The 27458-nt window shown below is 43.8% G+C and overlaps 1 protein-coding gene across 1 annotated transcript; it reads right to left on the minus strand.

Annotated features, from left to right (window-relative positions):
• Window positions 1-428: 428 nt before the first annotated feature.
• On the minus strand, window positions 429-27458 carry LOC126456149 (protein PFC0760c-like). The gene is made up of 4 exons (XM_050091906.1): window positions 27405-27458; window positions 26027-26098; window positions 18857-22339; window positions 429-1157 (listed from the first exon to the last, which is right to left on the minus strand). Exons 1-4 carry the CDS (start codon window positions 27456-27458, stop codon window positions 429-431), a joined length of 4338 nt encoding a protein of 1445 aa, XP_049947863.1.

The following is a 27458-nucleotide window of genomic DNA, read 5'->3' on the forward strand; positions in this document are numbered from 1 at the left end:
CTAGGATTATATAATCTTGACGTGTACCGAAGAGATGAACGATTTCCCTTCTAAAAAAATCCGCTCTAGCACGCCTGTTATTGTTGCCTGACGGTGCATAAACGTTGATGATGCGGGCATTGTTAACAGTCACTGCAACCCCTCTGCTGTTTTCAAGTTTTGCTATTTGTGTGACACGGATGCCTTCTTTCGTGAGAATTGCGGTTCCCAGCTCTGCACCGATACCGGGGTTTATTATGGCGTTGTATCCACGTATGTTTTCTAATTTAACATCTGGTACTTCCTGTAACAGTAGTATATCAACGTCAGCTGCGTATAGAAAGTCTTGCAGATGTTGTAAATGCAGGGAGGAGCGTATCTTATTAATGTTCAACGTAGCGATTTTGTAGGCTTGCGCTGCGTTCATATTGTCCTATTCATTACCGAAGTCAGTATTCGTCATACGAAGTGCTGTCGGAGGAAAATCCTTTTTCACATGTATGTTCCGGCAATGATGTATTCATCGTGTTCAGTTGACCTCTTGCGGCAGGAGTCTGTTCCGTTCCTCCAGTTTCGTTCAATTCTTCATCTTGATGCATTTCATCCGATTCATCAGCCCAGGTTTTGTGTTGATTAGCTTTCGATGTCTCTTTTTCTGCATTTCTAGTATCAGGGAAAACCTTGTTTGCATCGAAATTTACTATCAGCTTCAACCTCTCGTTTGACGACTGGTCCGTTGACATGGGGCATGGTGTATTTGATTTGGCTTGCAAGGGGTCAGGTGCCTGCATACTCAGAACCGGATTACGACGTTGTTCTTCATGCAGTTTGTTGCTAATCTGCTTTGCTTTTTCTCGCAAAGGGGGTGCCAGTTTTTCAGCTCCCTTATGAGCTAGCCTCCTCTTTTTATGTTTCCTTGGAGGACTGACTCTTGGGGAGGTTTCATCGTTTTCCATTACATCTTGGGTTTCTTGCGCTCGGTCCTGTTCTCTGGCAAGTGATGGGTTGGTTTCCTTGTGGTTTTCTGGAGACTGCTCATTCTGAAGGACTATAACCGGTTCCGGAGTTTGTTCTATTTGAACAGAGATATTTGGTTCTTTTTCTTGACTCTTTGGCTGTGTTGTCACCGTCGAGTCGCTAACTTCCATTATCACTTCATTGTCGCGAGCTGCATCATCCTGGGTAGCGTCCCGAGTAGCGTCAGGAGCGTCACGCGTATGGAGTTGTCCAGCGGCTGCCGCTACGTAAGTTAAAGGCAACGTTGACATGGCCGGGGGTCTCACTGCTTCGCCCGCAGGTAGCTGGGCCACTCGGCGTTGTATACACTGCGAGCGGACATGGCCTGTGCCGCCGCAAGACGCGCAGGTTCTTGGCTGCCCATCATACATTACTGTAGCCCGATAACCACAAACATTTATATACGAGGGTATGTGCTTGTGTAAATTAGCTCGCAGTTGCCTGATTCCAATCAAGACGGGGAACTTGTGAGCAGGAGACCACTTTTCTGCAAAGTTGCTAATTATTCTCCCATAAGGAGCTATCACGGAATTGATCTGCTCAGCGGTGATTTCAAATGGTAGCTCAAAGATACGGACAGTTCTTAATCCAAAGCCAGCATGCGTAACACGAACTTCACTAACATTGCCATCGGGATGTTTGAACTTAAATGTTCCGCCACTAGATTCAACAATTTTGTCACACAATTCCGTGTTTTTAAGCTTGACATACATAATACTACTCACAATTGAAAGTTGAATACCTACAATATCCTCAACCGAAATTTTCACAACTTCTTCTAACCATGTCTCAATTTCGAACGAATTCGGTCTCTGCCCTTTCTGGTCAAAAACAAATTTCAATGTGTCTCTTCTATTAGGCTGATCCATCTCTCCTTCTAATATGAATCCATCAAGAGTCTCAAATAACGCAGTAACTACTGCAAGAGGCGCTTGACTTACCGAGCGGAGCGCAGCAGACCGCAGCGCACAGCACACGCCGGAGGTCCGCACACCACGGCCGCCAAAAACCGACTGCCAACTGAGGTACCGAAGCACGACTCACGCCCGGTACCCACAGCTTTACTTCTGCCAGTTTCTCGTCTCCTACCTTCCAAACTTTACAGAAGTTCTTCTGCGAACCTTGCAGAACTAGCACTCCTGAAAGAAAGGATATAGCGGAGACATGGCTTAGCCACAGCCTCGGGGACGTTTCCAGAGTGAGATTTTCACTCTGCAGCGGAGTGTGCGCTGATATGAAACTTCCTGGCAGATTAAAACTGTGTGTCCGACCGAGACTCGAACTCGGGACCTTTGCCTTTCGCGGGCAAGTGCTCTACCAACTGAGCTACCCAAGCACGACTCACGCCCGGTACCCACAGCTTTACTTCTGCCAGTGTCTCGTCTCCTACCTTCCAAACTTTACAGAAGTTCTTCTGCGAACCTTGCAGAACTAGCACTCCTGAAAGAAAGGATATAGCGGAGACATGGCTTAGCCACAGCCTCGGGGATGTTTCCAGAATGAGATTTTCACTCTGCAGCGGAGTGTGCGCTGATATGAAACTTCCTGGCAGATTAAAACTGTGTGCCCGACCGAGTTCGAGTCTCGGTCGGGCACACAGTTTTAATCTGCCAGAAGTTTCATGTCAGTAGGTTGTTTATGAAGTGTACATGTTGATTAATATAGTTCCCCTCTTCTAAATTTTTGCAATAGCAATTAACTGTAGACGTTTTCTAACACCGGCGTTAGCAATTCCTTTCCGTTCTCTGAAACCTCCAAAACGACAAATTTTTCTGGTTTAAATCTGATGACCTTAACTATCACTTCCGATCAACATTAAATACTTCATGAACCCATACATGGAACTCCAAATGTGCAGTGTTCCTGCACTGCTACAGAGCATGCATTGCAAGGTATTCACACAGTTTATCGCATAGACTTACCATAAGGAATGAAACAAGAACTGTAATACACTTTACACCACAGACGCTCACTCTGGCTTGACGAAAACATCCGAACATTGACCAAAAGTTGCACAAATAATTGAGTTTGAAAGGAAAAGAAACGAGGTATGAAGTATTTATAAATTCATCGAATGTAATGATGTTGTTTAATTTCGTCCCAGTCTATAAAATTAATTTCGGGCCATACTCAGCTCTTGCCGATTAATGTAATATAATACCCGCCTACTAATCAGGGCGTCTGTCTCCGTTGCTTTTGAGCGTGAATGGAAATTGTAGAAATTTTCTGTGAAGCAACATTTAATAATAAAGCGTTTTAAATCATCAAAAGCGATGAGCGGTAGCAGGCGCTTTCGATAAAGAACGGGGGAGTGCAGCGCCGCTGCTGTCGCCACGGCCGCTGCCGGTAGCTAGCCAGTGGATCCCCCCGGAGCTTTGCCGCATACGGCGTCCAGAGGAAAACAGTCTGCAGGAAATCTGCCGCAAAATCGTTACTGCATAAAATTTTGATATCGGTGTGTCAGAAAGCGAAATACACTCCTGGAAATGGAAAAAAGAACACATTGACACCGGTGTGTCAGACCCACCATACTTGCTCCGGACACTGCGAGAGGGCTGTACAAGCAATGATCACACGCACGGCACAGCGGACACACCAGGAACCGCGGTGTTGGCCGTCGAATGGCGCTAGCTGCGCAGCATTTGTGCACCGCCGCCGTCAGTGTCAGCCAGTTTGCCGTGGCATACGGAGCTCCATCGCAGTCTTTAACACTGGTAGCATGCCGCGACAGCGTGGACGTGAACCGTATGTGCAGTTGACGGACTTTGAGCGAGGGCGTATAGTGGGCATGCGGGAGGCCGGGTGGACGTACCGCCGAATTGCTCAACACGTGGGGCGTGAGGTCTCCACAGTACATCGATGTTGTCGCCAGTGGTCGGCGGAAGGTGCACGTGCCCGTCGACCTGAGACCGGACCGCAGCGACGCGCGGATGCACGCCAAGACCGTAGGATCCTACGCAGTGCCGTAGGGGACCGCACCGCCACATCCCAGCAAATTAGGGACACTGTTGCTCCTGGGGTATCGGCGAGGACCATTCGCAACCGTCTCCATGAAGCTGGGCTACGGTCCCGCACACCGTTAGGCCGTCTTCCGCTCACGCCCCAACATCGTGCAGCCTGCCTCCAGCGGTGTCGCGACAGGCGTGAATGGAGGGACGAATGGAGACGTGTCGTCTTCAGCGATGAGAGTCGCTTCTGCCTTGGTGCCAATGATGGTCGTATGCGTGTTTGGCGCCGTGCAGGTGAGCGCCACAATCAGGACTGCATACGATCGAGGCACACAGGGCCAACACCAAGCATCATGGTGTGGGGAGCGATCTCCTACACTGGCCGTACACCACTGGTGATCGTCGAGGGGACACTGAATAGTGCACGGTACATCCAAACCGTCATCGAACCCATCGGTCTACCATTCCTAGACCGGCAAGGGAACTTGCTGTTCCAACAGGACAATGCACGTCCGTATGTATCCCGTGCCACCCAACGTGCTCTAGAAGGTGTAAGTCAACTACCCTGGCCAGCAAGATCTCCGGATCTGTCCCCCATTGAGCATGTTTGGGACTGGACGAAGCGTCGACTCACGCGGTCTGCACGTCCAGCACGAACGCTGGTCCAACTGAGGCGCCAGGTGGAAATGGCATGGCAAGCCGTTCCACAGGACTACATCCAGCATCTCTACGATCGTCTCCATGGGAGAATAGCAGCCTGCATTGCTGCGAAAGGTGGATATACACTGTACTTGTGCCGACATTGTGCATGCTCTGTTGCCTGTGTCTATGTGCCCGTGGTTCTGTCAGTGTGATCATGTGATGTATCTGATCCCAGGAATGTGTCAATAAAGTTTCCCCTTCCTGGGACAATGAATTCACGGTGTTCTTATTTCAATTTCCAGGAGTGTAGATTGAATCTGCGCTACCATTACATTCACGTCTTCAGCATTCAGACAGAAGAGGCTATAAAAATATTTTATGCCAGCTGCTCTTTTTTTTTTTTTTTTTTACTTGTAATTTCCTTTTCTTGAACATTAAAACACATAATGCTTCAAACTGTACTAACATGCAAATTTTTAGAATGTTAACTTCCTTTTCTTTTCTAAAACATCAGAAGCAATAACCTTTTAAAAAAACTTAAGATTATTCAAAATATTTAAAGGTAGTTACTGAGATTCTAAATTAAACAAAATTTCCTTTTCCTTAAACGTTATAACCAATAACTTAAAAAAAATTAAATCATGCAATGTATTTAGAATAATCACTGAAGCTCTATATTGCCCAAGTTCCCTCATATTTAAACATTAAAACAAATAAGTTAAAAAAAAATAAAATAAACCAAGGTACTCCCCGCCGGGAATCGAACCCGAGAACCCGGTCGTGTGAAGCGAGAACGCTACCGCTTTTTTTTTTTTTTTTTTTTTTTTAGTCATAACATTCTACAGTAGTACATATTTTTCAACTGACATTTAAAAGTAATAAAACAAAGGTTCCTTGGCATTTTAGAAAAAAAAAAATCCAAGTCTAAACCAGATAGTGATGTTCGTCACTTGATCGTATTTGTTTTTCAAAGATCAAATTGTCTCTCGTTTCTTCATGTTCTGAATCGCATCATCGAAAATGGAGTTCACATGACTGTTCTTCTGAGGAAGTTGGCGTATGTATCATAATAATTATTCATGCGTAGTAGCTTGTGATGCTGGTCGGAAATGTACGTCCAAAAATCTTCTTCGCTCCTTTCTTTACTGGACAGCAGGTAAAATACTGCGTGTCCCTTCAACCAGTTGACGGCATTTTTCTTCCAGGTGGGGTATAACTCCTCTTCCGGGTATAAAAGGCACGCTGGCGTTATCAAATACGGCGGTTTTCTCTGCATAGTTGCTAATTTTTTTCTGATTGACAACCATATATTATTCGCATTTCCACAGACAAATTGATGTTCATCTGTATCAATCAGGTTGCAAATGGTACACAAAGGGGAATCAGCCAGGTGAATGGAATGTAGTCTGGAGTTCGTTGGAAATTTCCTATTCACAAAGTAGTACCACAATGACCGCACTTTTGTTGGTAAATATGGGTGATGTATGTTCCTCCAGATATCATGCCAAGAGTGACCGACGTATTTTTGTTCTATGATGTTCTTGGTCTGAAAGTTCATTAAGTTTTGGTATATTTTCTTGACTTTGATGACATCTTTCTCGGGTGTTCCCAGTCCAATGTAGCTATACTCTACGAAGAAATGTTTTAGGTGGTAAAGTTCATTTTGGATGTGGTGAACGTCTATTGGGGCGTCCTGGCTGACCGGCGCTATTTCATTTAACAAGAATGCGGTGACACTGTCGACTGACCGCTTCCACAGTTTATATGTTTTACAGACGTACAATGCTTGTGCTTTATTGTACACGTCTGTGAGATTCAATCCACCATTCCCAGTCGGTAGAGTCAATGTCTGGTACTTGACTTTGAAGATGTGGCCGCGGCTGACGAAATGGCCAAAAGCAGCCAAAATCCTGTTCGCCACTTCCCTCGGCATTGGCAGGGCTTGAGCCACGTAATTTAATTTAGAGGACAAATAGATGTTGACGAGAGCCACTCTTTGTATCTCATCAAGAGTACGGAGATTGTGCTGACGTATACAGGCACGGATGGTGTTGAGGATTCTTCTGTAATTAACTGCGATGGTCTGCCGAATATTTCTTGTGTATTCCACTCCAAGACATGTCATGGTGACAATTTCTTTTATTGGCCCATGAATGGGAACTCCTAATCCGCTTCCAATATTCATTATGCCAGACTTATTCCTATTCATTTTCACACCAGATACTTGTTCATATTTGTTTATTATGTCGAGTGCTTTCTCTATCTCGTCGTTGTCTTTGACAATAAATGCAACGTCATCGGCATATGCTCTGCAGACAATCCTACGGCCGCGTGTAGTGAATCCTTGTAGGTTGTGGCTGAGGCGAAAAAGCAATGGCTCGATTGCTATTGCAAAGAGTGACATAGGCATCGGGCACCCTTGTCGCACCGAACTTTTCATTACAATGGGCTTACTGGACTGACCGTTTACCATAACTATCGATGTTGACTTCTGCCACCGATCCACTGACATTATGAACAGAAACAACGCACGCTACCGCTAGACCACAGGCGTAATCAGCTTAGGGTTTCTCTATCATGGAAGAAGTTTTCCTCCAGGAAGTGCCGCAGTCTACAGTGTTCCCATATTGTGCAGATAACCGGACTTAGAGAATTAGCGAGTTGGCCAGTTTTTTTGTCCCATGTCGCGATCGGCGCGGACTTAGCCTCTGAAGCGGCCGGCCGCCGGTCGAGTTTTATGTCAAAGAGTGTACGTGGTGACTGCACCACTTGGGAGACAGTCTGTCCGTGGTGTTGAAAATGTTTGAACCTGTCATCCTTGCATGAAGAATACTAAAGGTGTGGATAGTGGTGTGGGGTGTAGATGTAGATAGTGACAATCGTGGTAACAAGGAGTACGAGAGCAGACGTAAGAACCGTGAGCAATGAAAACAGATGCAACTTTAACCTTTCCATGGTCTCTTATCTATGGAGGTGTTGCCCTAACTTCGTAAAATTTTGTAAATTTATAGGGGGTTCTTTTACTCTTTCTCGAATGCAGGAGAAGGGTTTGTATCTTTTCTACAGTGAGGTAATTTTAATTTGTAGTACCTTGTACTTATTCGTATAACAGTGGCTGACCTGACTTCTCTTTTGAGAGAGGGGAATAGTATTTGTGATGCTAGACAATAATAGAACCACTTACGGTTATACATGATATTGTGTATTGTGCATACAGAGATTTGATTAATCTGGAAAATGAAAAGGAAGAGTCATAGGCCTGAGTGCAATTTATGGAGTACAATATAATTAATTAAAGTTATTTTCACGTTGGATTATCATAGGTGGAAATCGTTTAGCAATCAAACGCTTGTTCATTTGTAGGGGGGTGGGCGGTTACGAGGTTTTCCAAATGTTTTGTAGCCAAAGTTTTCTGGAGGTAAATCATTTCGTTGATTGAGGGTGAAATCTCGTACTAATTTTAAATATAAGTGAACGAGCTTTATTAGGAGAAGAACTGTTCGTTGTCCAGAAAATCGTCCAGAGCTAAAATGTTTAATTATTATGTAAGACGCTTCGTTAAGGAGCAAGCGTTTTTTTGTTCGTTCTGTTATTTGTCTGAGGTATTCCTTATGGGCTCCGTGCCGTTCCAAGAGCGTTGAAGTTACACTTGCCGACTTACAAACTAACAGAAGGCGGCAGTCTTCTGCGTAAATCGTGGGGTCAAGGATGAGCAACGGCGAGGCGATTATAACGGTAATGTACATTCTGATGCATCTAAATACTTTTTTTTTTTACTTTTGGTGTTTGTTCAAAAGAGTTGTAACGAGATGATTAACCTCTGATCACGTTTTTTAATTTAAGACACAATAAAGCCTTTCTGTCCGAAGCTCGTGGTCTTGCGGTAGCGTTCTCGCTTCCGACGCACGTGGTCACGTGTTCGATTCCCGGTGGGGACAGGGATTTTTTCCTGCCTCGAGATGACTGGTTGTTGTGTCGTCTTCATCATCATCATTCATCCCCATTTCGGTCGGAGGAAGGCAATGGCAAACCACCTCTACTAGCACCTTGCCTAGTACAGCGATGCGGGCCTCCCGCATAGTCCCCTACGCTCCTCGGAGTATGGGACCTCATCATCATCATCATCATCAAAGCCTTCCTATAGATCAGAGTTAATGACGCCTTGTGTGGTAGAAGTTAAGATCTTCTACAGACATAAGAAGAATTATCAACGAGTCGCCTACCCGCAGACTTCTCAGAGATGAACACCAGCTGCGAGGTAATTTATAAACTAAATGACAAATGCTTGAAGACAGGTGCAAAAGAATCCATTAATGCCTACTTAATCAGTTTCTAAGAGCAAGATTTATGTTACGAATCTAGAAATACAGTGCGGCCATAAATGTTTACCACTATATAAAATGTTTACCACTATATAAAATAAAACATAAATTATATCTATGATGGTTACGTTTGCTTTTTGTTACGGGTCCATTAGGGAAATACGGCGCCTCCTGTTGCTGCCTATTGGCACTTCATTTTGTGGCGGTGTTCGTAGCGACAAGCAATTCGCTGTAGAAACGGCTTACGAAGTCACCGCCACACTTTTAATAGCGGGCCGACCGGTCCGCTGGAACAGTGAACAGAAAGATGAAAACCCAAACACTCTGATTAAATAAAAGTCGGTACTTAGCTTTATTATAGAAGATACAGAAACACCCTAGTGAACTCCGTGTCTACAGAGATCTGTCTAGTTCGAGTCGGAGCGGCTAGGTCAGCGTCGGCTGACGACAAACAACAACTCTGCTGCGATGAACACACAATTGACTAGCAAGTACACAATTCGGTGCCGAGTATACAACTGAGCGGCGAATACAGAACTGTCCTAGCGCTCGCGACTCCAGCGCTTAAGAAGCCAGAAGCCAGCGGTGGCGCGCGCAGCCTTGCGGCGATTTCCTGTCTCGCTGGCGCTGCCTATGCGGACGGCGCCCGGACTTTGATGCTGCCAACCTTTTGGCAGCGGGCTCGGGTGGCATTACTGGCTAGGATATAACACTTCACGTTCAGTGAAAGTGTAACGTCCTTTTCCTATGCGCAGCCATTATTCTTCACCCCGTCGAGGTATGTGAAAGCGATGACTTCAGAATTTCTGATGAATTGTAATGGATCTCTGCTCCCTTATTTGATTTTAAGTGCACCAAAGCTCTCTTAAAATCTAATTCTAATACTGGATCCCCAATCTGTTCTAAATCGACCCCTGTTTTTTCTTCTATCACAACAGACAAATCAAATTCTAGATGTCGATTCCAGTTATAACGGTACTTTGCGGGCAGGAGTGTCAATTAGCATCATATTAATTAAAATGGAGGATAAATTAAAAAGGGGAAAGTAATACGAAACTTTAATAACTGCACAGTATTACTAAGAAGCAATATAATGAAAAGCAATAAAAAGCAAAGTAGCAAAGACCAAGCGGGACAGAAAGATATAGGGGCGCGTTTGTTTTCTAATACATATAAAAGAACATGTAACACATTATTGAGCTCTCTACCTTCAGTTATCGCGATCGGGCTAGTCGATGAAAAAGTGGTACGCGACTGCGAAATTCGTTAAGGAGATTATTTAAAGACTCTTCAAGCACGTTTAAAATACATTACGTGTGACGAAGTGATCAGAACCGTTTATTGTCGGGTGGAGTGGAAATGAATCCGACAACATAATTCGTACTTTGTGTTAGCTGGGAAAAATACTCTTGGGAAACTTATGGTTGTGGAACCCACGAAAGGTGTGCGCAACGGAAAGCTATAGTTTATAAAATGGTGAAACGTGTGTGCGCGGAACATAAATAGAATCTTATCCTTGGACGGTTGCGGGGTTAACTGATACAAACAATGCGCCAGCATAACAAATAGCTTGTTTATTAACTACCAGATATTAATTAACGGGGACCTAAAATACTAAAAAAGAAGGATAGGATCATCAGCTCCAATCCCGATTCATATTTCATATTTAATTAATAAAAAGAAAAGTGTTAATAAACAAACTACATTTCAATTTTATCCACGATTTTGGCTTCATTACGTAGTCTTGACTACATGATAAACAATATCTGTGGAAGTTGTACGCAACGTATCGTCATAATATTTAGCCAACGAATATTGTGGGACACCAAAAATGTAAATGCATGAAATTGTTCTTACAGCGGATGTATAATGTGTGAGTGCGACGAACTATATTGAGAAACTGAACATCCATTACGTACTTGCATGTTTATCTGCGAAAATGGTCCTTGTCGGTACATCAGCATAGAGTTCGAATAGAATCGCTGGAATATTGCAAACCAACCATATTAATCGAACATCTAAATACGCAAAATGCTGGTACCACCAGGATGTGTTCTTTCTCCTCACCCCCGTGGCAGCAATTGAGTTAAGAGTCACCCGGGAAATACATTTAAATCAATAGACGACCAATGAGCTAGCGTCACGAATTTTCAAACATCCACTGCCATGTATGAAGGCGAGTGACATCACGAGTGTTAACGTCGATCGAGGGGTGTCGTCGTGATCGTATTGAATGACATTGAGCGGTTACACAGTGTATGTGGAAGTACTTAAGTTGTGTGCTGATTTTTCTTTTAGAATTCTGTGTGTCGGTTTCTCCACATTTAATTCTAGTGTTTCGTATTTATTGTCATTCATTTCATTGGCTCGCTTTTCTGCTACATTTCCGAATCTCCCCGTCCTGCTTGTCTGCGCTTCTCACGCGTGACTTAATGGTTAATAGTAAAATTAATGCTATTTTGTAATAGTATGATTGCACCATGCGCTTTACTGTAATGCACTTTAAAGGTTTTCTGTGGCTTTCTACTCGCATAAATGACGAGAGTAAGGCATGAAAATAGGTTTTTAACTCTTGTTATTTAGTTTCCTTATCTCCAATTCGTTTCGGTATTTTCATGACTAATTAAAAAGTGCATGAAATGTGATTGTAATTTTATCGCATGCTAAAATCATTTGTTTACCAGTATAATCCGCTGCTTTCATCGATTGCCTATACGAAGCGTCTTTGCCTTAGGTATGACTCAATGCTCAAAGCCGATGAGAGGAATCGGAAACTAGAATTTATCCGATTTCCGCATTTGTGGCCCGTATCTTCGCTGTAATGACTGACCATTCGTCTCTCTTGCGCTTACATTATTTCCTTGCTACGCCACGTGCCCGAACACCACTATGAGGCATTTAGTCTCGCCGTGAACAGTGTTTTGGCTCGTCAGTGTAAATATGCACGTCTTCTCCGGGCTGAACAAGACGAAAATTTGGCGGAAGATGTTTGGAGGGATGTAGTGTGATCCTACGATGCGTGGCGCCGTGGACTTCGTCGGCCAGCAATGGCTTTCAACCTTTAATGTGTGGCCGATGTAATTCGGACCATAGGTGGATCCATTATCAGTGTTTCGTAGAATCACCAGTTTACGTTACCGTGATTTAATTACAGGATGATTATTCCACCATTACTGGTATCCGGCTGTGGCCATAACTCTATATCGTCATGTCATGAGCCACTCTACTGCAACACGTCCTGTTTCTACCGAAGATTAGTTGCTGTAGTATCACCATTCTACCGTTGTATTTAACAAATGGAGTACATGTTTGTGAGTAGGCGCACAAGAAATTTATCTGGCTCAAAGACTCATTATGACTGCGAGACACGGATTACCTCTGACTCGTGATACAAGGACTTCTTCTTTCTTCTTTATCGTCGCCTTGTCCCACGTCACGTACGGTCGGCGTTGCTCTTCTGGATCCTTCTCCTCCATAGTACTCTATCCATTGCCTCTTCCTTCTTCCATCCTTTCTCCCTTAGGTCCCCGGATATCTTATCCTTCCACCTCATCTTCGGTCTTCCTCTTCTTCTCGCTCCTTCAATCTTTGTATCTTCAACTCTGTTTCCGATATACTCTTCCCCTTTTCTCTGTAAGTGTCCGTACCACCTTAGTCTGCTCTCTTGTATCTTTTCCCCTTGGGTCCCACTTTCAGAGCTCCTCTAACAAATTCATTTCTAATTCTGTCCTCCCTTGTTACCCCACACATCCACGTCAGCATCCTCATTTCCGCCACTTCCATCTTCCTTTCCTGGGCTACTGTGATTGGCCATGTCTCTGCCCCGTATATCATAGCAGGCCTTATCACCGACTTGTACACTTTCCCTTTCAACCCAATGCTCACCTTCTTGTCATACAACACTCCACTCATTTTCCTCCAGTTGTTCCAACCGCAATTTACAAGGAATGTTTATATAATGTGGAACATTACGTGTACAATGGACTGATTAATTCTGATTTAGAATTGCGCAGAGCAGGATCTCAGCGAAACTGTGATTAGCGGCATTGTTGAAAACTGACTTTTTGAATATCGAACGTAGTTTTTAATGAATTATGACAACATTTCATCTCATACAAGAGGATGATGTATACTGAAATGTAGCTAGGACGATCACTTACGGAAAAATATAATTTCGTAAATGGAAGAAGTATTTTCAGTTCTTTGGTTATTTTAACTTCCCCCTTGTCTGCGGCTCGGAACAATATTTGCTGTGTCGTTAACTAGTAGGGAAATTTGAATCCTGGGAAATCAGTGGAGTCTGCGGTACGGTCGTTTATGCTCTATTTTAAGAGGTTAACTTCTGGACTTTATCAAAATTGACACACGACTTGGACAGTGATTCCCAAGCTGCACAGTGAGAACGTCATAGCACCCAATACGTATTTCCCCACGGCGTACGATGTGCGTCTGATTATTTTAAGATCGCCGCAATTCCGTAGGGCCACAGATTTTATTCCAGGTGGTAACTTCGACAACGACAATCAGACAAAGTATGATTATGAGCTGTAACTTGTAATCATTTTGTTTTATGCACTTCGGAATTCAAAGCAGTAACCAAATTTCTACCTGTGTGGGATCGTTTAAAACTAGTGGGGAAGCGACTTCTCTCGCCCAAAGTTCCCATTCAAATAACTAGACATTATTCAGTCACATTAATTTTAACTTTTTTTTTGGGGCGGGGGGGGGGGGGGGGAGGAGGAGGCGAGAAGCTAAAGTACTATACCACACTTCGACAGCACATTTCAATCGCACAATCTTTATCTCATACAAACATTGTGGAAACAGGGAGTAAAGCATTGCAGTCAGCACTCCCTAAATTTGAGAGTTCTATGAGAGCCTGTCAACAGCGATTGAATTCATCTGCATAATTTGTGCTGGGACAGAATGATTTCGCATGTTATTGCGATGTAATTTTCTTAGGTTTCTCTTCACTCTACTGAAACAGCAAGAGACAAATAAACCATTGGTAAAGGGACATGTAAAATTTTGTAACTTTTTATGTGTAATGTATGTTGCGCATTTGTGTAGTAGTAGAATATCTTGTACAGCTTTGTTCGGGAGATGGCGGCAGAGATCATCCGTCAGCCCAGAGTCAACAGCAGAGCGCTGGAACACCAGCTGGCCGCTAGAAGAACGACCGGTGGTTTCACAGTGATCGCCCAGATCATTGCGACCACCTCTCTAGTAGGCGGTATTTCCAAGTTTGGCACGGATAACAGCGGCGACGCTTCGTGGCATGGAAACGATTCGGCCTTGGTAGGTTGCTGGAAGGAGTTGGCACCACATCTGCACACAAGTCACCTAATCCGCGTAAATTCCGGGGAGAGGGCGATGAACTCTGACGCCGCGTTCTGTCACGTCCCAGATGTGTTCCATTGGTTTCAGATCTGGCGAGTTGGGGACCACCAAATCAATTGTGGAACTCACAACTGTCTTTCTCGGACTAATCCATCACACTCCTGGCCTTCTGTCAGGGCGCCTTATCTTACTGAAAAATGCCACTGCCATCGGGAAACATTATCGTCGTGAAAGGGAATACTCCTTGGCCGTTGTGGTGCATTGCACGATCTCCACTGGACTCATGAATGCCCACGTGAATGTTCTCCAGGACATAAAGGAGCCGCCGCCAGTTTGTCTCCGTCACGCAGTTCAGGTGCCCAGGAGCTCTTCCCCTGGCAGAGGACGGATTCGCGCCCTCCCACAGGCTTCATGAAGAAGGTACATCTACATCTACATCTACATTTATACTCGGCAAGGCACCCAACGGTGTGTGGTGGAGGGCACTTTACGTGCCATTGTCATTACCTCCCTTTCCTGTTCCACTCGTGTATGGTTCGCGGGAAGAACGACTGCCGGAAACACTCCGTGCGCGCTCGAATCTCTCTAATTTTCATTCGTGATCTCCTCGGGAGGTATAAGTAGGGGGAAGCAATATATTCGATACCTCATCCAGAAACGCATCCTCTCGAAACCTGGACAGCAAGCTACACCGCGATGCAGAGTGCCTCTCTTGAAGAGTCTGCCACTTGAGTTTTGCTAAACATCTCTGTAACGCTATCACGCTTACCAAATAACCCTGTGACGAAACGCGCCGCTCTTCTTTGGATCTTCTCTATCTCCTCTGTCAACCCGACCTGGTACGGATCCCACACTGATGAGCAATACTCAATTATAGGCCGAACGAGTGTTTGTAGGCCACCTCCTACATTTTCTAAAGACTCTCCCAATGAATCTCAACCTGGCACCTTCCTTACCAACAATTAATTTTATATGATCAATCCACTTCAAATCGTTTCGTACGCATAATCCCAGATAGTTTACAGAAGTAACTGCTACCAGTGTTTGTTCCGCTATCACATAATCATACAATAAAGGATCTTTCTTTCTATGTATTCGCAATACATTACATTTGTCTATGTTAAGGGTCAGTTGCCACTCCCTGCACCAAGTGCCTATCCGCTGCAGATCTTCCTGCAATTTTCAAATGCTGCAACTTCTCTGTATACTACAGCATCATCCGCGGAAAGCCGCATGGAACTTCCGACACTATCTACTAGGTCATTTATATATATTGTGAAAAGCAATGGTCCCATAACACTTCCCTGTGGCACGCCAGAGGTTACTTTAACGTATGTGGACGTCTCTCCATTGAGAACAACGTGCTGTGTTCCGTTTGCTAAAAACTCTTCAATCCAGCCACACAGCTGCTCTGATATTCCGCAGGCCCTTACTTTGTTTATCAGGCGACAGTGCTGAACTGTATCGAACGTCTTCCGGAAGTCAAGGAAAATGGTATCTACCTGGGAGCATGTACCTAATATTTTCTGAGTCTCATGAACAAATACAGCGAGTTGGGTCTCACATGATCGCTGTTTCCGGAATCCATGTTGATTCCTACAGAGTAGATTCTGGGTTTCCAGAAATGACGTGATACGCGAGCAAAGAACATGTTCTAAAATTCTACAACAGATCGATGTCAGAGATATAGGCCTATAGTTTTGCGCATCTGCTTGACGACCCTTCTTGAAAACTGGGACTACCTGTGCTCTTTTCCAATCATTTGGAACCTTCCGTTCCCGTAGAGACTTGCGGTACACGGCTGTTAGAAGGGGGGCAAGTTCTTTCGCGTACTCTGTGTAGAATCGTATTGGTATCCCGTCAGGTCCAGTGGACTATCCTCTGTTGAGTGATTTCAGTTGCTTTTCTATTCCTTGGGCACTTATTTCTATGTCAGCCATTTTTTAGTTCGTGCGAGGATTTAGAGAAGGAACTGCAGTGCGATCTTCCTCTGTGAAACAGCTTTGGAAAGAGGTGTTTAGTATTTCAGCTTTACGCGAGTCATCCTCTGTTTCAAAGCCATCATCATCCCAGAGTGTCTGGATACGCTGTTTCGGGATTTACCAGACCGTGAAACGTTCTGCCACTGTGGCAACGCCAAGTATCGATGGATATGTGTCCATTTCAGTAGTAATTGTCGATGTCACGGTGTTAACATTGACACATACATGGGTTGTCGGCTGCGGAGGCTCCATCGTTAGGAATATTCGGTGCGCTCTGTGTTCAGACATGCTTGTACTCTGCCTGGCATTAAAGTCCAATGGCAGTTCCACCACAGTTCGCCTGCTGTTCTGTTTTATTCGTCTGCCCAGCCTGCGACGTCCGACATCTGCAATAAGGGGTGGACGCCCAACCCCACGACGTCCGGACGTGGTTTAATATTGGTTTCGCCACGTGTTGAAGACATTCAACAGAGCACCCCTCGAACACCCAACAAGTCGCGCAGTTTCCAAAATGCTCGTACCGAGCCTTAGAGGTTTTCAAAATGTGCCCTCGGTCAGACTCACGTAGATCTCCCGCCTTCCCCATTCTACACACAGACAGCATACATGTACATGTAATACATGCACCATGTTTGTGTCTGACTGGCAGTCATTCCTCGCTAGGTGACGCTGCTATCGCCTGGACGGGTTTATATCGATAGTTGGTTGGTGGACATAATGTTCTGGCTGATCATTGTATAAAGGCTCTTAATACCGCTATTTGCTTTCTCTGAGAGTCAAAACAAATTGTTCCTCCTCAGCGATCGCTAGCAGTGAGACGCAAGAATATGAATAATACGTGAAAGGATACGAAATGAAGTAAATAACCTAACGAGCTTGATAAGCATTCGTCTTTCTGCAGTATAGCTTCAACCTACGTTTATTGTCATGCAGTCATCGTCATGTAATATCTCGGACCAATGGACGCATTTAAAACTACTGCAGCTGCACATTCCTGCTCGCTGTTCTGAGCCGTTGCAGCAGTGAACTACAATTCGACGTTTAGGCTTCAGCGCGACTGCAGCAAGTAGCTGCAGTCGTTTACGTATTCCACGCTGACGTACATCTATCAGCAAACCTCGTAGTGATTGGCTCTCACGTTAAATTTACTTTAATTTTTATTGTAGGTCCGGCCAGGGCAGCACCCTTCAAAACTTCCAGAGATACTCTTTGAAATCCTCGATAAATTCAATACTTCAAAAACAGAAAAAACAATTACTTTTCAGTTAGCCAAACGCAATGTAGCAGCAGATGTAGCGGCTAATGATGCCTGTCTGGACATTACAATTTCTGAATGTCCTCTCACTGTCCATGCAGCTCCCTCGCCATTGAGAGACAACTTCGCGCGTCTGTGGGAGGAGTGGTTATCGTTGGAGAGCAAGCTGAGGCCCGTGAAACCGACGACGCGACCGTAGCGCATCTCCTTACGGCGACAGCGACGGCAGCAAGTACTTTTAACGCATCTCCGGATAGGAAACTGTCCTTTGACGCATGGGTGCCTCCTTCGGCAGGAAGACCCAATTGTGTACAGTTCTTGTAGTGCAAACCTTTTCATACGCCAGACTGTAACTAAATGCGCTTTATACCAAGCAACCTACTCACCAGTTGACCTTTGTTTTAGATGATGAATTGAATGTGGTTCGTGTGTTAAGATTCTATTTTATGACTGGTCTCGTCGATAGTGGCTTGGGTAGAAGAATTTACTTTGTTTGTAAGATGGTTGCTTCATCGCTTCATTTCCTGTTGCCCGTGAAGACACACTTTCATGTTCCACTATTTTGAGGTTGTGTCTTTACAGTCAATGTATTTTACTCACACACTGCCCTGACTTGTCCCTCTTTTGCTGCTTGTGCAAAAATGTGAGGAAGACAACCCCAAGATGGTTGTAGATTCCAATTTTTAATTTTCGTTTTGTTGGTTGCTCCTAACAATTAATAACCACAGTTGTGTTCTTTTTGTTAAGTGTGGGTGCTGACGAAATAGCAGTTTAGCTCACTATACAAGCCAGTACCATCACAAACAAATACAAGTAAAAGAAATTATCTTCCTCGCTGTATTTCTACAACAAGTGAGTAAATAGGAAAAAAGCAAACGAAGGTTCACATTAAATTTTGATTTATTCGAAACATTTGCAAATTAATTTCAAACAGCTTCTAAAAAGCGTACATTAAAATTTTCTTGATGACAATTTAGAAGGGCACTTCACATTGTTAGTCACATCAAAACCAGAGACTTGATTTTACTTGGTACAAAAAATTTACAAGAGAACGCCTTCTTCTTCGGTGGTTCAGTAACACGTTTTAATGGGACAGACCACCTTTGGACTAAATGCTCTTATCTTTGGAGGGCCTGTGACTATGAAGGCCGCTTTAATAGGACACACCTTCCGTTGAGTAAAGGCCCTCTTCTTTGGTGGGCCTGTAACGATAAAGGCTGTTTTGATCGGAAATGGTCCTGTTTTTAAGGGCGTTAGTTTCATAAGGCCACAACTAAGAGAAGCTCTAAAACGACAATAAGCTGCAAAGGTAGAGGTGGCTTCCAAACATTCCTCATTACAGGGATCATCAGCCCGTTCTGCAAGAGATACCACTGATTCTGCTGGTGGCTCATCATCATCTCTATCAAAGTTTTCATTACAGGGATCATCAGCCCGTTCTACAAGAGATACCACTGATTCTGCTGGTGGCTCATCATCATCTCTATCAAAGTTTTCATTACAGATATCATCAGCCCGTTCTGCAAGAGATACCACTGATTCTGCTGGTGGCTCATCATCATCTCTATCAAAGTTTTCATTACAGATATCATCAGCCCGTTCTGCAAGAGATACCACTGATTCTGCTGGTGGCTCATCATCATTTCTATCAAAGTTTTCATTACAGGGATCATCAGCCCGTTCTGCAAGAGATACCACTGATTCTGCTGGTGGCTCATCATCATCTCTATCAAAGTTTTCATTACAGGGATCATCAGCCCGTTCTGCAAGAGATACCACTGATTCTGCTGGTGGCTCATCATCATCTCTATCAAAGTTTTCATTACAGGGATCATCAGCCTGTTCTGCAAGAGATACCACTGATTCTGCTGGTGGCTCATCATCATCTCTATCAAAGTTTTCATTACAGGGATCATCAGCCCGTTCTGCAAGAGATACCACTGATTCTGCTGGTGGCTCATCATCATCTCTATCAAAGTTTTCATTACAGATATCATCAGCCCGTTCTGCAAGAGATACCACTGATTCTGCTGGTGGCTCATCATCATTTCTATCAAAGTTTTCATTACAGGGATCATCAGCCCGTTCTGCAAGAGATACCACTGATTCTGCTGGTGGCTCATCATCATCTCTATCAAAGTTTTCATTACAGGGATCATCAGCCCGTTCTGCAAGAGATACCACTGATTCTGCTGGTGGCTCATCATCATCTCTATCAAAGTTTTCATTACAGGGATCATCAGCCTGTTCTGCAAGAGATACCACTGATTCTGCTGGTGGCTCATCATCATCTCTATCAAAGTTTTCATTACAGGGATCATCAGCCCGTTCTGCAAGAGATACCACTGATTCTGCTGGTGGCTCATCATCATCTCTATCAAAGTTTTCATTACAGGGATCATCAGCCCGTTCTGCAAGAGATACCACTGATTCTGCTGGTGGCTCATCATCATCTCTATCAAAGTTTTCATTACAGGGATCATCAGCCCGTTCTGCAAGAGATACCACTGATTCTGCTGGTGGCTCATCATCATCTCTATCAAAGTTTTCATTACAGATATCATCAGCCCGTTCTGCAAGAGATACCACTGATTCTGCTGGTGGCTCATCATCATCTCTATCAAAGTTTTCATTACAGATATCATCAGCCCGTTCTGCAAGAGATACCACTGATTCTGCTGGTGGCTCATCATCATTTCTATCAAAGTTTTCATTACAGGGATCATCAGCCCGTTCTGCAAGAGATACCACTGATTCTGCTGGTGGCTCATCATCATCTCTATCAAAGTTTTCATTACAGGGATCATCAGCCCGTTCTACAAGAGATACCACTGATTCTGCTGGTGGCTCATCATCATCTCTATCAAAGTTTTCATTACAGGGATCATCAGCCCGTTCTGCAAGAGATACCACTGATTCTGCTGGTGGCTCATCATCATCTCTATCAAAGTTTTCATTACAGGGATCATCAGCCCGTTCTGCAAGAGATACCACTGATTCTGCTGGTGGCTCATCATCATCTCTATCAAAGTTTTCATTACAGGGATCATCAGCCCGTTCTGCAAGAGATACCACTGATTCTGCTGGTGGCTCATCATCATCTCTATCAAAGTTTTCATTACAGATATCATCAGCCCGTTCTGCAAGAGATACCACTGATTCTGCTGGTGGCTCATCATCATCTCTATCAAAGTTTTCATTACAGATATCATCAGCCCGTTCTGCAAGAGATACCACTGATTCTGCTGGTGGCTCATCATCATCTCTATCAAAGTTTTCATTACAGGGATCATCAGCCCGTTCTGCAAGAGATACCACTGATTCTGCTGGTGGCTCATCATCATCTCTATCAAAGTTTTCATTACAGGGATCATCAGCCCGTTCTGCAAGAGATACCACTGATTCTGCTGGTGAATCATCATCATCTCTATCAAAGTTTTCATTACAGGGATCATCAGCCCGTTCTGCAAGAGATACCACTGATTCTGCTGGTGGCTCATCATCATCTCTATCAAAGTTTTCATTACAGGGATCATCAGCCTGTTCTGCAAGAGATACCACTGATTCTGCTGGTGGCTCATCATCATCTCTATCAAAGTTTTCATTACAGATATCATCAGCCTGTTCTGCAAGAGATACCACTGATTCTGCTGGTGGCTCATCATCATCTCTATCAAAGTTTTCATTACAGATATCATCAGCCCATTCTGCAAGAGATACCACTGATTCTGCTGGTGGCTCATCATCATCTCTATCAAAGTTTTCATTACAGATATCATCAGCCCGTTCTGCAAGAGATACCACTGATTCTGCTGGTGGCTCATCATCATCTCTATCAAAGTTTTCATTACAGGGATCATCAGCCCGTTCTGCAAGAGATACCACTGATTCTGCTGGTGGCTCATCATCATCTCTATCAAAGTTTTCATTACAGGGACCATCAGCCCGTTCTGCAAGAGATACCACTGATTCTGCTGGTGGCTCATCATCATCTCTATCAAAGTTTTCATTACAGGGATCATCAGCCCGTTCTGCAAGAGATACCACTGATTCTGCTGGTGGCTCATCATCATCTCTATCAAAGTTTTCAGTACAGGGACCAGCAGCCCATTCTGCAAGAGATACCACTGATTCTGCTGGTGGCTCATCATCATCTCTATCAAAGTTTTCATTACAGGGACCATCAGCCCATTCTGCAAGAGATACCACTGATTCTGCTGGTGGCTCATCATCATCTCTATCAAAGTTTTCATTACAGGGATCATCAGCCCGTTCTGCAAGAGATACCACTGATTCTGCTGGTGGCTCATCATCATCTCTATCAAAGTTTTCATTACAGGGATCATCAGCCCGTTCTGCAAGAGATACCACTGATTCTGCTGGTGGCTCATCATCATCTCTATCAAAGTTTTCATTACAGGGATCATCAGCCCGTTCTGCAAGAGATACCACTGATTCTGCTGGTGGCTCATCATCATCTCTATCAAAGTTTTCATTACAGGGATCATCAGCCCGTTCTGCAAGAGATACCACTGATTCTGCTGGTGAATCATCATCATCTCTATCAAAGTTTTCATTACAGGGATCATCAGCCCGTTCTGCAAGAGATACCACTGATTCTGCTGGTGGCTCATCATCATCTCTATCAATGTTTTCATTATAGGGATCATCAGCCCATTCTGCAAGAGATACCACTGAGTCTGCTGGTGGTCTAGCATCTATCTCTAACTGCTGAGATAGGGATTCTGCAGCAGTCGCGCCCTCTGATGCTGGAGGCACGGCAATTGTCTCGAGCTGATTTGTTTTCTCATCAAGTCTTCTTCTGTCAGCGGGATGGTGTTGGCGAGTCCACTCCTGTTGGCAGAATACAGAAAGCTCGGTAAGAGACATGGAATACAAAATCATATATGTGTATTCAATGTATATCACGAGAATAATTCTGTAACTATCACTTTGTTGCCTTTAACTGTTAGGTAGAAGGAGAACAATTTTAAAAATAATTGATGTCTGATTATTAATGTTCGTTTGGAGCAGCCGTAATATGCGGGACCTTTATGTGTGTACTTATTTGAGTTTAATGTTTCAGTACGAATTTTTCAGTTGCGTGTGTGTTCAGGTGAGAGTGGAGATGACGGCAAACGCGATGCAAAATATAATTCCGAATTACGTGTATATTCAATACCGTTTATCCCAGCAGTTAAACTTGTGTCCACTTTTTATGTAATGGTCATGTATACGTACAAGTTACGGTTATGTAGGCAGTTTCAGTACATTAAATCTATTGACCCTCACAGCTCGCACTTGTTATGGGGCGATACATGCTTGAATGGTTCACCGGCGTTGCATCTGATTTTGTGGTGTAACCAGCTCGGCATTTTTACGAGGGAAACGCTCGTCGTCTTCTGGGACACCACTTAAATCTTCAGTGGCTACTTGGTAATACTGTGACTTTACAAATATCATCCGACACCATACTTGGGAGCCATTCTACCAGCGGTAACGTTGTTTGTATCGATTGTGGTTTTTCTCGTGAAGCATCTGAAGTAACTTGGGAGGCACTTGCCCTCTGAAAGTAGTGTACGCTATTCCAATGAAGTCCAACTATTACAAAGAAGAAGCTACAGTGGTTTGTGACATACAGTGACGAGGCCGCCGAATTGTTTGGTGGACCCGAACATATTCGAAGGAGACAGCGTGAATCCAATGTGCATTGACAGGATACCGGAAAAGGCAAACTCAAAGGGCGTTTCTCACTTGTAAACGGATATGCACGGAAGTAAATAGAACACAGAAACGACAGAGAAAAATTGCACGTGAAGTGAGTTTTGTAACTCCCTGAAAACAGACATACTGGTCAGCGCCGCATTAAGTTAAAAGTTCTCGGAAGAGGGAAATTGTTTGTACTGGAAGCAGTGGAGCCATCCGCTGAAAAGACTTCCACCGCCAACTGTTAGTAATAAGCCTTGGTCTTCTTCAGACTACTTCCACCACCAGCTGTGAGTAATAATCATAGGACTGTAAAGATGATAATGATTTGCTGCGGCAGCCTTTTACAATGTAAGGTTATTATTATGCTGTTATATCTGTCACTAACAGTTCATCAGGCAAAGCCAATAAACACTAACCGATAATCTAAAACTACTCTCCCTCTTCCTTAACTAGTTCTCTTAAAATTTAACTGCGTATTATTTGTGCAGGAGATACCCGAAACATGGAAACCTGAAATTACTACATCTTTACCTAAGAAAGGATTAAATCATTACTCCGAAACAGAGCAAAACAGCTATATAAGCAACTAAGTGCGCAACAGGAATTCCACTATTAAACGCTGGGCAGAGTGAGCGAATGGGTGGAAAGAGTTCATTGAAGGCCTCTACGAGGGGTAGAAATGGAAGTCGAGATGAAAGACGTAGGGATCCAGTAATGGCACTTATCAGAGTTTCGACGCACTTACGATCAAATAAATCTACAGACATCGACAGCATATCTACATTTCTAAAATCATGACTGAAAGTGAAAACCAAACGACTTTTCAAGTTCGATTGAAGGATTTTTTAGTCTGCAAACTACACAGAATTCCAAGGGCTTATAAGAGCGAGAACTACCGAAAAATCGACTGACAAGTATAACACACCGAAGAATGGAAAAGAAAGCTTTGATTGAGGAAAGGTGCTGCGAATACATAGAAAGAAAGATCCCATATGATTTAGCTACAATATAGCAGGTCAGCAACTACAAGCAGATAATTCCATAAATTATCTGGGAGTACGCACTAGGAGTGATTTGAAATGGAATGATCATATAAAGTTGATCGTCGGTAAAGCAGATGCTAGACTGAGATTCATTGGAAGAATCCTAAGGAAATGCAATCCGAAAACAAAGGAAGTAGGTTACAGTACGCTTGTTCGCCCACTGCTTGAATACTGCTCAGCAGTGTGGGATCCGTACCAGATAGGGTTGATGGAAGAGATAGGGAAGATCCAACGGAGAGCAGCGCGCTTCGTGACAGGATCATTTAGTAATCGCGAAACCGTTACGGAGATGATAGATAAACACCGGTGGAAGATGCTGCAGGAGAGAAGCTCAGTAGCTCGTTACGGGCTTTTGTTGAAGTTTCGAGAACATACCTTCACCAAGGAGTCAAGCAGTATATTGCTCCCTCCTATGTATATCTTGCGAAGAGACCATGAGGATAAAATCAGAGAGATTAGAGCCCACACAGAGGCATACCGACAATCCTTCTTTCCACGAACAATACGAGACTGGAATAGAAGGGAGAACCGATAGAGGTACTCAAGGTACGCTCCGCCACACACCGTCAGGTGGCTTGCGGAGTATGGATGCAGATGTAGATGTAGATGTAGGTAAAGGCACCAGAGAGGCACCTCTGACGTCGCTCATTATTGTAGAAGCAAGACTGCAAAAAGGGTTCCACGATGTAAAATAGTGGAATGTGTTTCAGTTTCTCAGGAAAATTCAGGGCTCTACCTAGTCTTTCGCCCATACTATTCAGTCTGCCCATCAGCGAAATGATGACGAAAGTAAATGAAAGGATCAGGTGTGGGTTTAAATTCCGGATGGAAGGATATCAGGGATAAGATTCAGTGGTGGCACTGCTGTCCTCAGTAAAAGTGAAGGGAAATGTTATGACGATATGCACAACGTTACACTAGGCTGTTATATTGAATCAGAAACAGTGTTGCACAAAGTAGCAATTTTACGAGAGACGGTTCCTGAATGTAGTATGGCGGCATGCTTAATTTCTTCTTTTGATGAGCCCAGTGGTAGAGCTATTTGAAAAACTAAGTAAATTTCTTAACATTGTTTAGAATCTAGTCACACAGCCTGCCCATATTTTTGTTTCTAAGCTATTGGTAACCTCGAGTGGTGTGATTACTTCTATTTACTTCATTTTGTGAGAAGTTTCCATGGATGTGTTATGGGTGTGTTAATGAAAGTATTTTTCGCTGCACTGGGTGATATAATTGACCAGTGATCGTCAGATCAGAGCAATTTGTGATCCTGTTATTGTGGAAGGTGGGTTTTTGAACAGTACTGCGTATTCAAGGATCACACAGGTGATGTTTTTGCCTACAACACGTTTAGCAGTGAATGTGATGTTTTTATGTGGTCCAGTGAACGATTTTCGTTTAGTCTTTTCAGCCAGAAGACCGTTTTGATGCATCTGATCACAGTTGTCAATACTCAACAGCTAGCTTCTTCATTTGTGTACAACCACTGCAAGCTACACCTATTTGAGCCACCTCACCGTCGTGACGCTTCGCAATCAAAGTGACGATTGCTTGATACCTCAGGAAGTGTCCCGTTAAAAGATACCTCTTTTAATAAGTTGTGCCATAAATCTCTTTTCTGTCCAATTCGTTTCAGTACCTCCTCAGCAATTATCGAATCTATCCAGTTGTGTAAGGCAGGTAAAAAATGAGCTGACAAAACATATCCCATGTTTCATTACTTCTTCGGGATGCAGACTATTAGACATTTTCGGGAGTCAGTTTAAGATATGTACTGTATGCCACTTACCAGATCATCACGTAAGAGCCCAGTCCACTCTCCAGCTGCCGCCTGGGAATGCGGATGTTCGACCCACTGCATCTGTACAAAAAGGAAAAAAAATCTTGTAGTTAACGTATGTACCCACAGGAACACTACAGACTAGATCGATAGCTGAAACACATTTAACAGCAACATAAAGTAGACTGCGAAGTGCTACAGAATCGATCCTGTTGTCGAAGCAATTAAATTAGAAGTGAGGAAAACCCTAGTCTGATGACTGACTTTTCCAGTGGAGACAGCTTATTGACTATGAGTACTTCAAGGCTAGTAAATACAGATGTAGGAATAAATACTCGACATGAAGGTAATTCACCGGTCATGTCACACAGTTAAATAGAGAGCTGTGAACAGTTAAAGAAAGTGGCCATCAGCAATAAACCAAAACTCAGTCGATGCAAGTACCTTGGTGTTAGTGGGTACAGTGTCGCAATCTCCCACATAGCAATGAAAAAGTAGAGACAAGATCAATAGCGAAGAAAACAGGAAAAGCGACGCTTGGAAATTACCACATTCAGAAAGAAGGATGGACAGCCTTATAGGTAAATATGTTGTTGTGGTCTTCAATCCTGAGACTGGTTTGATGCAGCTCTCCATGCTACTCTATCCTGTGCAAGCTTCTTCATCTCCCAGTACCTACTGCAGCCTACACCCTTCTGAATCTGCTTAGTGTATTCATCTCTTGGTCTCCGACTACGATTTTTACCCTGCACGCTGCCCTCTAGTACTAAATTAGTGATCGCTAGATGCCTCAGAACATGTCCTACCAACCCATCCCATCTTCTAGTCAAGTTGTACCACAGACTCCTCTTCTCCCCAATTCTATTCAATACCTCCTCATTAGTTATGTGATCTACCCATCTAATCTTCAGCTTTCTTCTGTAGCACCACATTTCGAAAGCTTCTATTCTCTTCTTGTCCAAACTATGTATCGTCCATGTTTCACTTCCATAGATGGCTACACTCCATACAAATACTTTCAGAAACGACTTTCTGACACTTAAATCAATACTCGATGATAACAAATTTCTCTTCTTCAGAAACGCTTTCCTTGCCATTGCCAGTCTACATTTTATATCCTCTCTACTTCGACCATCATCAGTTATTTTGCTCCCCAAATAGCAAAACTCCTTTACTACTTTAAGTGTCTCATTTTCTAATCTAATTCCCTCAGCATCACCCGACATAATTCGACTACATTCCATTATCCTCGTTTTGTTTTTGTTGATGTTTAGCTAAATTTTCGGAAGTGAGTGACGTCCGTTAGTGAGCACATGGTGTGTGTGTGTGTGTGTATGTGTGTGCTACTGGTGTGGTACACGTCGTCAGGAAACGAAGTGGTGCTCACCTTCGGAGCTTTGGTGACCTGCTCCAACTCGACCAGCCGTCGATGCCCCTGCAT

The sequence above is a fragment of the Schistocerca serialis genome, chromosome 1 (assembly GCF_023864345.2).
Source record: "Schistocerca serialis cubense isolate TAMUIC-IGC-003099 chromosome 1, iqSchSeri2.2, whole genome shotgun sequence".
NCBI classification, from domain to species: Eukaryota; Metazoa; Arthropoda; class Insecta; order Orthoptera; family Acrididae; genus Schistocerca; species Schistocerca serialis.